The sequence below is a fragment of the Saimiri boliviensis genome, chromosome 7 (genome assembly GCF_048565385.1).
Source record: "Saimiri boliviensis isolate mSaiBol1 chromosome 7, mSaiBol1.pri, whole genome shotgun sequence".
NCBI lineage: Eukaryota > Metazoa > Chordata > Mammalia > Primates > Cebidae > Saimiri > Saimiri boliviensis.
In genome coordinates, this window is record NC_133455.1 from 12,869,384 (window position 1) to 12,885,578 (window position 16,195).

Below are 16,195 nucleotides of genomic sequence, written 5' to 3' on the forward strand. Positions count from 1 at the left end.
ATCCTTGGCCAGCCTGCGCCAGTGGAGTGGGCTCCGTGTTGCTCATTCTCTCCGACAGGCTGTCAGCTTCTGTCCCTGGCACGCAGGGTCTTGCCCCCTCTCCGGGGCCTGTGCCAGCTCCCTTCCCTCCCTGTTCTCCTGCCCCCACAGCCATTCTGAGAGCTGGGGAACCCAGCCTCAAGGTCCTGCGGTTCCAGAAGTGGTCAGTCTTGCCCCTTGGCCAACAGATTTCTTGTCCTGCCTTCTAGATGCTTCTGAGCTCCAAACCCAGGGGAGCCATGGCTTCTCATTTCTACCAAGAGGTTTCGGTTCCATCAGAAAGGTTGGGGTAGGTTCGTGCAGAGATGGGGCTGGCATGGGGGCTGCAGAAGCAGTATTTTAACAGATCAAGAGAATGAAGCCAGATCAGTGAATTAAGTTCCTCACAATTATTTTCTTTCCCTGAGGTTTGATTGGCAGAGCAGCAAAAGTTGGGGCAAACCCACTTTGTGTCCACTGTTTTTAGAAAAACAAAAACAAAAACAAAAACGAATGGCTTCCTGCCATTGTGGGGCTGGGCTCTCATGCCTGGGGCCTCTGGGCTGGGACCGTGGACAGCCCCCAGTCATTGTCCTAATCTTTGTCAGGACAAAGGTAGCAAGGGGATTTCCTGGCAGATGGGAAGGAATGGCTGGGGTGGTCAGTTTTGACCCCTAGTCCCCTGGAGAAAAACCAGGGTCATCTGCACTTGATGACTGTGTCCCCGGCCCGAACACCTCATTACCCTTTCCCCTACAGGGATCAAGTGACCTGGGAAGAACTGATTCCAGGATGTGTTTCCTTAGATTTCCTTTCCTAGGTGATTTCCAGGCAGAGCCCTGATTGGACAATCACATCACAGATCTCACTGCAGTTTCCATGTTAGCACTGTGGATGGGTTTTTAATCAATAAAAACTGGGGGTTTCTTCTCACCCGTCTCTCCACGTGCCCAAACTGCCAAAAGCTGGTGGTTCTGGGACAGGCCTTCACTTTGGAGCCACAAGATGGGGTGGGGGAGCTCCGTGGGCCTGGGAAGGAGGGTACTATGGAGGGGCTGCAGAGATGACAAGCAGGCAGCCTCATCTGGTCTGGGGGTGGCAGAAGTGGGGTCTCCGTCCTTGTGACTGTTCTGGTTGGCCATGGGCCCTGTGAGGATGTGTGGTGCTTGGGGGCTCCTGTGCTGGTGGGTGGGGGGCATGCTTGCCTCTGAGTGATCAAGCGAGGCCAGCAGGGGTGTGCTTGCAAATTCAAGCAATAAGTTAGGGGGGGTTGGTCCTGGGAGCTTCCAGCCCAGGCTAGGAGCCCCCATGGCTTCTGGCAGCTGGACGTCCAGCCCCAGGTGGTAGGGTGATTTTGGTCATGGCAATGTGCCTGTCCCACTGTTACACGCATGAATGGGGGTTACGGGGTGGGGGTGGGGAATCAGGGCTGGACCGACGTCCTAGTGGACCTGTTGTGAAATTCCTGTCAAACACCACCACTTTTAAATGGTTTGCTAGGATTATTTCTGTATTGAAAGTTTCTAATTATGCTTTTTAAAAAAATACTAAAAATAAAGGTTCAAGCTGCCAAATTTTCTTCCAGGGTCTGTTTGCTTTCCCTCCAGAGATGTGCTCTGAGTGGGCCTGGCTTCTTGCCACCCACAGTGTCCAGCTCTTCCCTGTTCTTGGTCTAGGTCTTGCACAGGAGCCTGTAGAGGCCTGGGACACTTCCAGAAGCCAGATCCGATTTCTCCATGAACAGGTGGTCCAAAGTTGAGTTCCCCCTAGTTGGATGCATTGGCTGGGAGCACATGTGGTAAGATGCCAGGGGAAGCTCTGTGTTTACCCTCCGCATGCCTGGAAAGATGCAGTGGAAGCCTGTGCCTGGAGTGGCTCTTTCTGGCTTGAAGTTTCTGCCAAGCTTTAGGGCCCTGCTGGCCTGGGAAGCAGCGCTGGCAGGGGACAGTGCCAGGCGAGAGGGGCAGGGCAGGATCCCCCCTTCCTGGCCACATCCCTTGGTTCACTACCAGCATCTGCAGTGACCCAGATGCAGGGGAACCCACAAGTGCTACCTCTTCAGCAGCAGCCAGTGGTGAGTCTGACATATCGTCTACATTTAGACCAAACCCCCCGTACCGTGCAAATAGACAAAGGCAGGAAGCTCTGTAGAAATTCATTTTATTCTTATTCAGACTATTTTCAAAAGAAGCAGTGGTGTGCTGTTTTTCTAAAAATATGCCTTTATAGATTTTTATATATGTATATTTATAAAATCCATACATGTATTTACATGATTGCTACATACAAAATTACAGCACTGTGGTATGTACACATCTACAGGTACATTCTTTCCGCACATCCCTGCTGTGCTTTCCCCGTGTGAGGGAGGGAGACTGAATCAGTTGTGAGCAGCTGGGGGCTGGCTGGGCCACGGAGCCTCTGAGTTGGGGGCCTGGGTGGAGGAGGTGGGGCAGCTGCCAAGGCAGGAGCAGCAGCCAGCAGGCAGCGTCTGGAGGCTCCTGGCAGCCTTCCCATTCCCTCCACCCCACGGTGCCCATGCTGCCCTCAAGGTGGGGTGGCTGACCACAGACCCCTCTGGTGCCATTCTGTGGTCTGGACTTGCTTGGCTGGGCCAAGAAGTTGTGTATGTGAGGGGTGGAGAAGGGAGATGTGAGGGCAGGAGGAGACCCCGTCCAGCCCCAGCCCTGAGCAGGGGAAAGGGCTGGATGGCTAAAGCCTGCAGATGACTGGCGAGAACACTCTGCCTGGCCTGGCCCTGCTAAGGGGCAGACTGGAGGCTGGGAGGGACAGTAGTGGCGGCCGGGGGACAGGGTCTTCTTCCTCCTGGGGGCTCAGGGGCTGTGGCCTCAGCTGAGCTTGGGTAAGCCCTGGCTCTTAGGCCCTGCGGCCAGAGGCTTGGCCTCCTGCCAGCAGAGGTGCATGCACGAGGGGGAGGGGCTGCCATCTCCCCTTCGACCCTGGGCCAGGGGCTAGGGAAGGAATGGAGGCTTAGGCATGGCCTGCTGCCCCGCAGGACGAGGCCCCCGGGACTAAGGCCTCCTGAGGCATGCAGAGAAAGGCCTCCATTCCTTCTGTTCCCCATTGGCTCAAATCAAGGAGGCAGCAGTGCCTGGGGGTGAGCTTCAATCTGTTGGGCTGCGCCGAGAACCCAACACCAAGAGGCCCCTTAACCCTGCTCCAGCACGGGATCCTGGAGAAGCCCACATGTGGGCTCGGCCAGGCGGTGGGCCAAGGGCAGCCTTCAGTGGCCAAGGAAGACCCCCAACTCTAGGTTTCCATCCCCACTGACGAAAGGGAGAAGGCCCTCCCGGACCCACGGGGCCCTAGTGCGAGGGGCAGGGCAGCTGCTTAGCTGCACACTGCGGGGAGGCCCTCGCCTGCACTGCTTGTCCAGCTGCCTCCAGTCCACCCATCTTTGGTGGCCTGACTCCTCCTAACTTAAATTTTCCTGAAGAATGAGAAGAGTCGTTTGCCTTCAGCAGTGCTGGGCTCGTCCCCCCGCCCGGCACTATGGCCCCTGCAGAGGGAAGCAGCCGGCTGGCTCCGTTCCTTCAGGTGAGTGTCCATCAGCTGCCGGTCAATGACCCTGTGCATGTCATCCTGCAGAGGAGAGGGGAGAGTGGTCAGGGCTGAGCAGCTGCTCTGACCTGGCCCTAGGGGTGGACAGGGAGGTGGCAACATCAGACAGATGAGAGATGAGGATGAGATGAGTGAGCGGCTGCAGCCGGGACTGCCCTGACCACAAAAGCAGTGAGCATGGGCATGACACCAGGCACACGCAGGAGCCGTACGGCACCTCCAGCCTCCTCAGGCTTGGGCTGGGTTCTCCTCGACAGTATGACCCCTGCTGGACCACCATGGTCCTCAGCTGACTCCTCGGGTGGTCTGCCCCTGCAGTCCCCACGCTGGCACTCCGCCTCCTCTGACCAGGCCTCGTGGCTCTGCCTCCTGGGTCCTGTGGGCCTGGCTGTGCCTCCGGTTTGGTTTGCCACCTCCAGCCCCTGAAAGCCCTTGGGCCACTTTGGTTTACCAGCTCCCAGCCCAGTGGCCTGGACTTGGGGGCTCCTGTTGTCCAGAAAATGCCTTCCTCCCCATGGCCCGCCCCACCATGTTTTACAGAATAGCAGCCTCTCCCATAGAGGAGCCTGTGGACAGGGCAGCTCCACCCCCTTCCCATTCTAGTGGCTAGATTCTGACTCTTAAGTAGACTCCATTCGACAAAAGCGTTCTGCCACTAACAAAGTTTGAAAACTACTGGTTTAGAAATATGAGCAGCCTGTGTAATTAGCATCATCAGTAAATGTAACATGCATCTGCTCGATTGCTTCATGACTTGAACCTGGCAGGCTCTGTGGCATCCTGGTAAAAAGACCCTGAGCTTTTCTTGGCTAAACCCTGGAGTGAGTCAGTCTACGGCATCTGAGCACAGGACAGGTGAGGCCTGCATTCAGGGCAGGCTCCCTGTGGCTGGGGTAGATGACCTCTCTGGTACTGAGCAGCCACTTGTGAGATGAGGGCATGAAGTTGGGCTGGCCAGGCCCCTCCACCTGAGCAGCTTGTCCATCTCCTCCTCCCTCTCACCCGTGGGTGTCGTTCTAGTATCTCTGCAGGTTTCAGCATGAAACAAAGGGGCCTCCCTGAGTCGTCGTGGGGTAGCAGTGAGTGTGGACTCCTCATGCTCTCTGGTTCAGGGCCTGCTCTCCAGCCTCCCCATCCTCTCAGCCCCGTCTGTCAGACTCAGCTCCTTCCTGGTCTTCTTGCCCTCATCTTCCTCCCTTCTCTTCCATTCCCTTTTCTGCTTGCCCCTCAGAGCTGACAACATACCAGGTATTTGCCAACACATGGTCTCTACTTGCAAGGTTCCATTGTATGATCTTTGGCACAGTGCCCTGCACTTAGGACGTGCTCAGTAAAATCTAAGCTAAAACCAATGTAGGAACGCTAAAGGGCCCTTCAAAAACCGACCTTTCAAAGCTGCCAGTGTTTTGTCTGGCACACTGTAAACTGCATTTTTTAAGTTTAAGCAATCAGTTCTGTCTGGCTCACCCCTTTAGAGTTTCCCAGACACATGTTGCTCACAATTCCATGCCTGCTGGTCCCTCAGTGGACAGAACAGCCATTTATGAGAAGATGGCAACAGCCATCAGCGCTGGGCCACGTGCTGCCGAGGAGCTCACCGGATGCGACTGTGATGGAGGAGGAAGTTGGGACTGGAGGACATGTCACAGTGCACAGAGATGACGCCAGGCTCCAGCACACAGAACACAGTGGGCCATGAGGGGAGGCAGCGGGACGGCAGGGCAATAGGGTGGATGGGATTCAGGGCTCAGGCTCACCTCAAAGGCAGGAGGGGTGTACAACTAAAGCTGTTGATACGGGAACTGAGAAAGGCCACTAGATCAGAAACCAAAGGAGCCAGATAGTAAAAAGCCCTGAGGAAGCAAACTGTAGCCGGGAGAGAAGAGAGAAAACTGAGGTCAGCCAGGGCGCGGCCAGCTGGCTGCCATGCAGAGCCGAGGAGCCAGGGACCGGCACCCTGTGGTGGGGCCAGTGCTCTAGCTGCCAGCCCCAAGGGGGCCTGGGAGGAATGGTCACCAACAACCTGCCCTCCTCAGGGGGCTTACCTTGTAAAGCCACAGATGGCTTTTTCATCTGTCTGGACGAGAATTCTTGGGGAGAAACATTAATGTTTATACCCATATCCTAAAACTGTGCCACCTCAACCTCACCAATAAAACCAAGCCAGCCACAGCCCCGGCCCATGCTGGACCCCAAATACAGTGGGCTTAGAGAGGGACCCACTGATTTATCTTCCCCAGGGCCTGCGCCAGCACAGTGCTCTTTGGAAAAAGGAGGCTGGCCCTTGAAAAGGAGAAGGGCGGCAGCTGCTGGCTGCGGGAGGGCCGCTGAGCCACATCCAGCTGTGAATTTTCATGCAATCTTATGGAGCTTCCTGGGCCCTCCATGTTAACCAGTTGTTCCTTTCCAGCTTAAAGCCCAGACAACCAGCTGCCGGGGGACCCCGTTCCAAGTCTGGAGATCACTACATCTCCAAACAGCAACAGCCTGGGGACTGTGGCTCCGGCAGCCTTACGCATTCTTCCCCAGGACTAGGAAAACAGGAGCTCTTGATCTTGCCAGGTAGAGACTGAGATGTGCTGTTCACCCAGTCACATGGGCCCTCCAGTAGCAAACTCTCCTTACACTCTGCCTAGGTTCAGAGATTCCTCCTGGAATCTTCTCTCGCCCTTGATCTCAGGGCTCTGGTTTACCTGCCAAGCCTCCAGCTGCTGCGAGAGGTTCAGTTTCTGCTGAATGGCATCCAGCAGCTGGCTGTTCAGCGACATCATGTCCATCCTGCACTTGGCAAGTTCCAGCTCCACAGCGTTCTTCCTGAGAACAGACAAGCCAGGGTGAGCATGGACACCTGTGCCAAAGGCATCTGGATCTTTACTTGGGGCACCTGGAGTCTACAGGATGAGGAATCAGGCCCTGACCCCCGACTCCCAACAAATAGCAGCCACAACAATAACTAAGATGTTGCCCGTAGAGGATTCGTTTGCAACATGTTTTCACATATATTCTCTCAGTTTTCATAACCAACCTGTAGGTGAAAGGCGTATTTGTCGTCTCCACCTCAGAAAGTTGGAAAAGGGCAGTACTAAAATGAGGACTGGAACCCAGAGGGGATCACAGGCCTCACACAACATAAAGGAGTTACTCATCCTTCCCCAAAGAGGCCCATCCCTACTGGAAGGCAGGAACCTTGTCCTGCTGGTATAGAAGGGATTCCTTGTAGTTAGCAACCCCCTTTAGGGGGACTGTCCTGAAGATACAGAGGTGTGCGAAGGTAGCCACACAGTGGTGATCATCACAGTCTAATCAGAATAGTCAACAATCAGGAAACTGGTCATAAATGGTAAGATGGAACACAGTCATCAGTAAAAACCATCAAGTGTGTCCAGGCCCAGTGGCTGGCTGCTGTAATCCCAGCACTCTGGGGGGCTGAAGTGGGAAGATCACCTGAGGTCAGGAGTTTGAGACCAGCCTAGCCAACATGGTGAAACCCTCTCAATGAAAAATACAAAAATTAGCCGGGTGTGGTGGCAGGCACCTGTAATCCCAGCTACTCAGGAGGGTGAGGCAGGAAAATCGCTTGAACCTGGGAGGCGGAAGTTATAGTGAGCCAAGATCGAGCCGCTGCACTCCAGGCTGGGCAACAGAGCAAGACTCTGTTTCAAAAAATAAAACCCCACAAAAAACTATGAGGTAGAGTATTTGACAGTTCATAACACATTGCTGAGTGGAAAAACACCAGAAAACAAGGTCTAGTATAACACTAGTTTGTAAAACAAAAACTGCCTGTGTATTCAAGGATATGCACAAAAATACATAGTTGGTTATCGCTGGGTGATGATTACTGATGGGGAGAAATATTAACGTTTATACCCTTATCCTAAAATTGTGCTACCTCAACCTCACCAACAAAACCTCAAACTTATCTTCAGACATACTTTTGTATTTTCTATTTTCACATTTTGTGTATATTTCATGTATTACTTTCTTCACCTTTCCCAACATTCCTAAATCATGGCTGTTCAATGCAAAAGAAAATTAATTTTTTCTTGGGGGAGGGGGAACGGGAATAAAGGTTGAAGGACCTCTGCAGGGACAGCCCTGGTTGCCCAACTGCAGAAACATGTATTATTTACCCCTTGCCTTCATTAATTGCTCCCTCAAGCACTCGAAACAACAAAGCTAACAAAAGCATGCTCCTTGTACAGAGCCAGTGATGAAAGTGCAGGGCCCAAGAGCAGCCAGAGCTGCACTAACCGACGTGTGGCCGGAAGGAGCAAGCAGGTGGCTCCCACTTGCAAAGTGCTCTGGTCACTGCTGCGACCAGCACTTCTTTGGCTTCAGGTTTACTGCGCAGTTAGTCACCTAAACTGTGCCCCTCCCACCAGCCTCCCCTACAGAAACCGCTCCAGACAGCTTCGCCACCACGTCAGCCCTGCCACCACGTCAGCCCCGCCCACTGCGGCTGCGACAGGACCCCAGCCCATCCAATGGGTGTTGAGGGCTCAGACGCTGAAGGCTACCTCCGTCACAGCAGCTGCTATTGGCTGGCAGCAAACGGCGGAAATCCTCACGCGGCATCAGTTGCCATGGACACCCACCCTGTGGTCCAGTAGCGTCAGAACCCGTGGTGCCCCACAGCAGCAGCAGCCTCCTGAGCTTCCGGCGTCTCCCGGCAGGTGGCGCCGAGAGCAGTGGGAGCCCCGGGAATGTGCTGACTAACGCCGCGGCCGAGGAGCCGAGGGGCCCAGGGCCACAGCAGCCGCGCAGCGCCAGGCGTGTTGGGGTTCCTATCCTTCCCAAAAAGGCTTTGAGGCAGGGCCTGCCTAGACGACCTTCAACCCTGGCCACGCGCTGGAGCCCTGGGACATTTGCTCACCAAAGAATCTTAGTGCTCGTCATTCATAGGATACCCCAGACCGGGATGGATGCATTAATCACATTTTAAAAATAGGAATATTTCCCAGGGCTCGAGTAATTCCTTTTCAGAAATGAAACGAGTCAGTAACTGACTCGTGTTTTTAAGGCAGATTACTAGCCCAAGACTGTTTTTAGTGAAGGCCTTTCACCTGCAAGGAGATAAAATTGCTACTTAATTTTCCTGAAACTCATTCATTGTATAGGTGAAGGTGCACCTTAAGGTTTCTGCAGTCGAGTGATGAGAAGGAAGTTATTTTTCTTAGGTTTTCTCACTGCTGACTACACATTAAAATAAACAGGGAAAGAAGTGGGCCCCAAAGAGCCCCACACGGTGATTTCGATTGTACTGTTCTGGTGTCTGAGAGCTCCCCAGATGATTCTAATGTGCAGCCAGGATGGCGAATCAGAAAGAGCGTATATGGAGGCATCTGGTAAAACTAAGGTTCTGTACAAAATGTTCAGCCTCTTCCTTGTCTGAGAGAAGGTAACCAACCCATGTGTACGTCTATCTTCATTCTGCGTTTTTTTTTTTGGAGACAGGATCTTGCTCTGTCACCCAGGCTGGAGTGCAGTAGCATGATCACAGCTCACCACAGCCTCAACCTGCTGGGCTCAAGTGATCCTCCCACCTCAGCCTCTTGAGTATCTGGGACTTCAAGAGTGTGCCACCACACTCAGCTAATTTATCTTTGGTAGAGACAAGTTCTTATTTATTTATTTATTTTTAAGATGGGGTTTCACCATGATGGCCAGGCTGGTCTTGAACTCCTGATCTCAGGTGATCCACCTACCTCGGCCTCCCAAAGTGCTAGGATTACAGGCGTGAGCCACCGCGCCCAGCCAGAGACAAGTTCTTACTATGTTGCCCAGGCTGGTCTTGAACTCCTGGGCTCAAGCAATCCTCCCATCTTGGCTTCCCAAAGTGCTAGGATTACAGGCACCTTGCCGGGCCTTCTCCTGCTTTTTATTTCTAATGGGCTTCCACAATTAGCATCTTAATTTTACCATTTTATTCCATCACACAATTTGACTATTACTCATAAAGGTATGCTGCCTCCTCTAACACACTGTCATTTTTTTTTTTTTTTTTTGAGACAGGGCCTCATTCCGTCATCTAAGCTGGAGTGCACTGGTGTGATCTTGGCTCACTGCAACCTCTGCCTCCTGAGTTTGTGGTCCTCCCACCTGGTGTTTTTGTTTTTTTTTTTTTTTTTTGGTAGAGACAGGGTTTCACCATGTTGGCCAGGTTGGTCTTGAACTCCTGACCTCAAGTGATCCACCTGCCTCAGCCTCCCAAAGCGCTGGGATTGCAGGCCTGGGCCACCATGCCCCAGCCTTATCACACTGTTACTTAAGTATCCATTAACTAAATATAGCAGAAATCCAAGCAGCAAAGATACATAGTTACGTGGGCTTCACCAAGAATAATTTCTAAAATAAACCAGCAACTGACAGACACCATGACATGCAGTTCTGACCAGATAGAAAAGTGGACCCAAAGGTAAAACAGAAATGGAGATAATGAAAGTAATGAAAGAGAACAGAAGGGAAGGCAAAAGTGTGTGTGGAAGCGAGAATGTTAGAGTATGAGGAATTTTTTTTCTTTTTTTTTTGAGACACAGTCCCACTCTGTTGCCCAGGCTGGAGTGCAGTGGCGTAATCTCGGCTCACTACAACCTCCACCTCCCAGGTTCAAGTGATTCTCCTGCCTCAGCCTCCTGAGTAGCTGGGATTACAGGTGCCCGCCACCAAGCTTGATTAATTTTTGTATTTTTAGTAGAAACGGGGTTTCACTATGTTGGCCAGGCTGGTCTCAAATTCCTGATCTCAGGTGATCTGCCTGCCTCGGCCTCCCAAAGTACTGGGATTACAGGTGTGAGCCACCTGCTCAGCCTGAGTATGAGGACTGTCAGAAGTTAAAACGTGTGTCATATTATTATTTTCTTTTACAAAGGCATGTAGTATCTTATTTACAAATTGTTTCCAAGGAGCTCATTTTAGCTTTCCAACAAGTAGCAGTATAGCAGAAGGAAATGGGTGTCAGGAAAATGGGAGTGAGAAGACCTGAGGTGGAGGCTCATGAGTCACTGCTAGCTGTGGGCCTGGCCTGGGAAAGTATTTTTTAAGTTTCCTCATCTGTAAAATTGGGATTAAAAATTGTTACTTCCAGCCGGGCACGGTGGCTCAAGCCTGTAATCCCAGCACTTTGGGAGGCCGAGGCGGGTGGATCACGAGGTCGAGAGATCGAGACCATCCTGGTCAACATGGTGAAACCCCGTCTCCACTAAAAATATAAAAAATTAGCTGGGCATGGTGGCGCGTGCCTGTAATCCCAGCTACTCAGGAGGCTGAGGCAGGAGAATTGCCTGAACCCAGGAGGCGGAGGTTGCGGTGAGCCGAGATCGCGCCATTGCACTCCAGCCTGGGTAACAAGAGCGAGACTCTGTCTCAAAAAAAAAAAAAAAAAAAAAATTGTTACTTCCTACTGTGGCTGGGAGGATTAATGAATATGTTTTATAAACAGTAAAGTGATGTATAAATACTACTATTGGCCGGGCACAGTGGTTCACACTAACAATCCTAGCACTTTGGGAGGCTGAGGTGGGTGGATCACTTGAGGTCAGGAGTTTGAGACCAGCCTGACCAACATGGTGAAACCCCATCTCTACTAAAAATACAAAAAATTAGCCTGGCATGGTGGTGGGCACCTATAATCCCAGCTACCCAGGAGGCTGAGGCAGGAGAATCACTCAAACCTGGGAGGCAGATGTTGCAGTGAGCCGAGATCATGCCACTGTGCTCCAGCCTAGGTAACAGAGCAAGACTCGGTCTCAAATAAATAAATAAATAAGTTGTAAATGACCCCAAAATAGACACATTTTTGGTAACTATCTCTTCATATTCATTAAACAGGGTGGGGCTGGGCACAGTGGCTCATGCTTGTAATTCCAGCACTCTGGGTAGATCTCTGGGACCCAGGAATTTAAGACCAGCCTGGGCAATGGGGCAAAACCTCTTCTCTACAAAAAAAACAAAAAAACTAGCCAGGTGTGGTGGCGTGCAGCTATAGTCCCAGCTACTTGGGAGGCTGAGAGGTGGGAGGATTGCTTGAACCCAGGAGGTCAAGGATGCAGGGAGCTGTGACTGGGCCACTATACTCCATCCAGCCTAGGTGGCAGAGTAAGACCCTGCCTCAAAAAATAAAAAATAATTCACAGGGGGGTGGGGGATATGTAAATATGTTTGTTTCCAAAGTTTCTGAATATAAGAGAATACGTTTCTCTTACATTTCAATAAGAGAATGCATTTCTTCTCTGTTAAAGGAAACGTGGCTAGGCTCATGCCAGTAAACAATTTGAGAGGCCCAGGTGGGCAGATCACTTGAGGCCAGGAGTTCAAGAGTAAAACCCCATCTCTACTAAAAATACAAAAATTAGTTGGGTGTGGTGATGTGCACCTGTAATCCCAGCTACTTGGGAGGCTGAGGCAAGAGAACAGCTTGAACCCAGGAGGCAGAGGTTGTAGTGAACCGAGATCATGCTACTGCACTCGAGTGTGGGTGACACAGTGATACTCTCTCTCAAAAAAATTAAAGAAATAAAATGCGGCCAGGCACAATGGCTAGCGCCTGTAATCTCAGCACTTTGGGAGGCTAGGTGGGTGGATCACTTGAGCGCAGGAGTTCAAGCCCTGGATAACATGGTGAAAACCCATTATCTACAAAAAATACAAAAATTAGCCTGCATGGTTGCACAGCTACTTGGGAGGCTGAGGTGGGAGGATCACTTGAACCTGGGAGGTCAAGGCTTCAGTGAGCTATGATTATGTCACTATACTCCAGCCTGGGGGACACAGAGAGACATGTCTCAAACAAACAAACAAAAACCACAAAACATTTTTAAAAAGACCTAGTTGTTGGCCAGGCACGGTGGCTCACACCTGTAACCCCAGCACTTTGGGAGGCTGAGGTGGGTGGATCCTCCGAGGTCAGGAGTTGCCTGGCCAACGTGGTGAAACCCAATCTCTACTAAAAACACAAAAATTAGCTGGACGTGATGGTGGGCAAGTAATCCCAGCTACTCAGGAGGCTGAAGCAGGAGAATTGCTTGAACTCGGGAGGTGCAGGTTGCAATGAGCCAAGATGGCACCATTGCACTCCAGCCTGGGCAACAAGGGCTAAACTCCATCTCAAAAAAAAAAAAAAAAAAAAAAAAAAAAGGAAAGGATATTTATGGGCCAATTGGGGAAATTCTTTTTTTTTTTTTTTTGAGACGGAGTTTCGCTCTCGTTACCCAGGCTGGAGTGCAATGGCGCGATCTCGGCTCACCGCAACCTCCGCCTCCTGGGTTCACGCAATTCTCCTGCCTCAGCCTCCTGAGTAGCTGGGATTACAGGCACACGCCACCATGCCCAGCTAATTTTTTTTGTATTTTTAGTAGAGATGGGGTTTCACCTTTTTGACCAGGATGGTCTCAATCTCTTGACCTCGTGATCCACCCGCCTCGGCCTCCCAAAGTGCTGGGATTACAGGCGTGAGCCACCGCGCCCGGCCTTGGGGAAATTCTAATATCGACTGGATATTGATGTTATGAAGAAATTATTTTTTCAAGTGTGATCATTGTGTTGTGGTTGGGTATTTCTTTTTAAGTCTTTCTGGTAGAGGTGTATACGAAGTGTTTATGGAGGAGATGACATTATGTGTTGTGATTTGTTTTAACAGAACCCAACAGGGAGGTGGAGGAAGTGGGTGAAGATACAGATAAAATAACACTGACCATATGTTGATTAGCGTTGAGGCTGAGAGATGAAGTCATCCTATATCTCCTCTTTTTGTGTTTGCTTGAAGATGTTCATAATAAAAAAATAGAAACAAAAGACAAAAAACTAAAAAAAAAAAAGTGAGGTCGATATATACATATAATAAAATTGGAGGCTGGGTGCAGTGGCTCATACATGTCATCCCAACACTTTGTGAGGCTGAGGCTGGCAGAACACCTGAGGTCAGGAGTTTGAGACCAGCCTGGTCAACATGGTGAAACTCCAGCTCTACTAAAAATAAAAAATTGGCCAGGTGAGGTGGCAAGTGCCTGTAGTCCCAGCTACTTGGGAGACTGAGACAGGAGAATCGCTTGAACCCAGGAGGCTGAGGTTGCAGTGAGCCGAGATTGTGCCATTGCACTTCAGCCTGGGTAAGAAGAGCAAAACTCTGTCTCAAAAAAAAAAAAAAAAAAAAAAAAAAAAAAGAAGGCCGGGCATGGTGGCTCACGCCTGTAATCCCAGCACTTTGGGAGGCCGAGGCGGGTGGATCACGAGGTCAAGAGATCGAGACCATCCTGGTCAACATGGTGAAACCCCGTCTCTACTAAAAATACAAAAATTAGCTGGGCATGGTGGCGCATGCCTGTAGTCCCAGCTACTCGGGAGGCTGAGGCAGGAGAATTACTTGAACCCAGGAGGCGGAGGTTGCAGTGAGCCGAGATCACGCCATTGCCCTCCAGCCTGGGTAACAAGAACGAAACTCCATCTCAAAAAAAAAAAAAAAAAAAAAAGGAAAGAAGGAAAGTTCTTTAAGATGTAAGTGCAAAAGAAAGCAAGACATGTACAGTATCATGATGTCTAAAAACACATAACAACTACATTGCCTATACACCTACATATGCATTAGAAAAAAACTACAAAAAACGCATACCTAATTTTCAATACTAGCATCTCTCTGGAAAGGAGAATGGAAATAGGGGTAGGGATGGGTAGCAGGGAAACTCTTTTACCTTTGTATTTTTTTTTTTTTTTTTTTTGAGGCGGAGTTTCACTCTTGTTACCCAGGCTGGAGTGCAATGGCGCGATCTCGGCTCACCGCAACCTCCGCCTCCTGGGTTCAGGCAATTCTCCTGCCTCAGCCTCCTGAGTAGCTGGGATTACAGGCACGTGCCACCATGCCCAGCTAACTTTTTTGTATTTTTAGTAGAGACAGGGTTTCACCATGTTGACCAGGATGGTCTCGATCTCTTGACCCCGTGATCCACCCGCCTCGGCCTCCCAAAGTGCTGGGATTACAGGCTTGAGCCACCGCGCCCAGCCCTACCTTTGTATTCTTTTGTGTGATTTACTTTTTAAAAAATGAGTCTATGCTCAATTCTATATACTCAACTTCATTTTAAGAATAAAGTGAAACCATCCCTACTCACTTTGCAATGGCCTCGTCACGGTCCCTGATGGCCTTCTGAAGCTGCTCCTTTGGCTCCTTGTCCTCAGATGTCACTCTGAGTCGGTCTCTCTCCTCTTTTAGGGCAGTCATCTCCACACTCAGCAGTGTCACCTAACAGTGGAATGAACATGGTATCACTGACCTGGGTGGTTTTCCCTCAAAGAAGAAAAGAGGGAGAAAGAAACCCTACGCAGGCCCAGGGCACATGCGTGGGGGTGCAGGCTGATAGCATTCCACTGCCACTCTGCACCAAGGGAGGGCCTGTCTGTCTTGAAGAAAGGGTACCGCATGCTAGGCTTGAGCTCAGTGGCAAGGGAGCTGGGGGAAATTCAGCCCTGGACTTGCAGCCATAGGCCAGATCCCCTTTGCACTCAGCACAGCATACTACCTCCTTCATCTCAAGGCACTCCAGGTAATGGGTGAAAGACGAACATAAGTGCATCATGACACACATTTTTTAGGGCGGGAAATCCAGTTTCCTTTCCCATCATCTTCTACTCAACATGGATGCTGCTATCAACAGAGCCCTGGATGGTTCCAAAGCTTGCAACCCTGCTCCCATCTCTAACAGCACTTGGCACAGCCCAGCTCTCTTTCATTCTTCCTCATTCAGCTCCCCATGTGAAAGCCACAGGGAACCTAGACACCTAAATGACCTTATCACCTTTCACCTCAAACCTGTTACCTTGTCTGTGGTTTGTGCAGCAGGGAAGGGCGCCACAGCCTTCTCAGGTCCTCGGGCCCCAGCTGGGAGTCAACCTTTGGCAGTGAGGCACCCCTCCAGTGGCTCCGTCAGGGACCACAGCTTCCCCTGCCTCACAGTATGGTAACCCTGTGTACATCATAATCTGCGTGATGGCAGGAAGCGTGTCACATCCGTCTGTGCGCATCCCAGAGCCTGGCTGTGTATGGTGCTTAATCGGAAAGCAGTGGACAATTGTCATTTTTTCGCTAGTCATCATTCAAAATCTCTTCCTATTTTGAAAGGGGAATTCCTAATTGTGTGAGACAAGGCTTGATCTCCAACTCAAGAAGCCAATGGGAAAGACAGCCTGCCTTTCCCAGGCAGCCTGGACACAGGCCTGTGACCAAACTTGCCAGTTACACCCCTTTCCAGGGACTGCAGCTGTGAGCACAGCAAAGCCCCATGCGAGTGGGGAATCACTGACAAGGGCAGTTTGTTTCTGTTGTCCCTTTCCCATGGCCTTTTCTTGTTTTGGAGCCGAGTTCTCCCACTTTCCTGTTGATTCTGTAAGCTACAGATCTAATATATTCTCTTTCTGGTTACATTAGGCAGAGCACATTTTTGCAGTTTGCAACCAGAAACCCTGCCTGGTAGAGCTTTCAATAAATATTTATTGACTAACGAAAGGGTGGGAGCCCCTTCTTCTCAGCTGATAGGCTCAGACATGAGTCAGGATGCCTAACCTTGCCTTCATGTTAAATATTACACATACTTTGACATTCTTCTAA

The 16,195-nt window shown here is 50.8% G+C and overlaps 1 protein-coding gene across 3 annotated transcripts in view; it reads right to left on the reverse strand.

Annotated features, from left to right (window-relative positions):
- Positions 1-2,143: 2,143 nt before the first annotated feature.
- The window catches only part of BICDL1 (BICD family like cargo adaptor 1), a 110,841-nt gene continuing 96,789 nt past the window's right edge, over positions 2,144-16,195 (reverse strand). For 2 of the 3 annotated variants that reach the window (XM_003932191.3, XM_010342820.3), the window contains 3 exons: positions 14,703-14,833; positions 6,294-6,414; positions 2,144-3,621 (listed from right to left, as the gene is read on the reverse strand). In XM_003932191.3, coding sequence (XP_003932240.3) covers positions 3,460-3,621; positions 6,294-6,414; positions 14,703-14,833 — 414 coding nt within the window. In that variant the 3' untranslated portion in view covers positions 2,144-3,459. Of the gene's footprint in view, positions 3,622-5,357; positions 5,467-6,293; positions 6,415-14,702; positions 14,834-16,195 lie in introns of all 3 variants that reach the window. The other variant, XR_012518332.1, reaches the window with a different exon arrangement.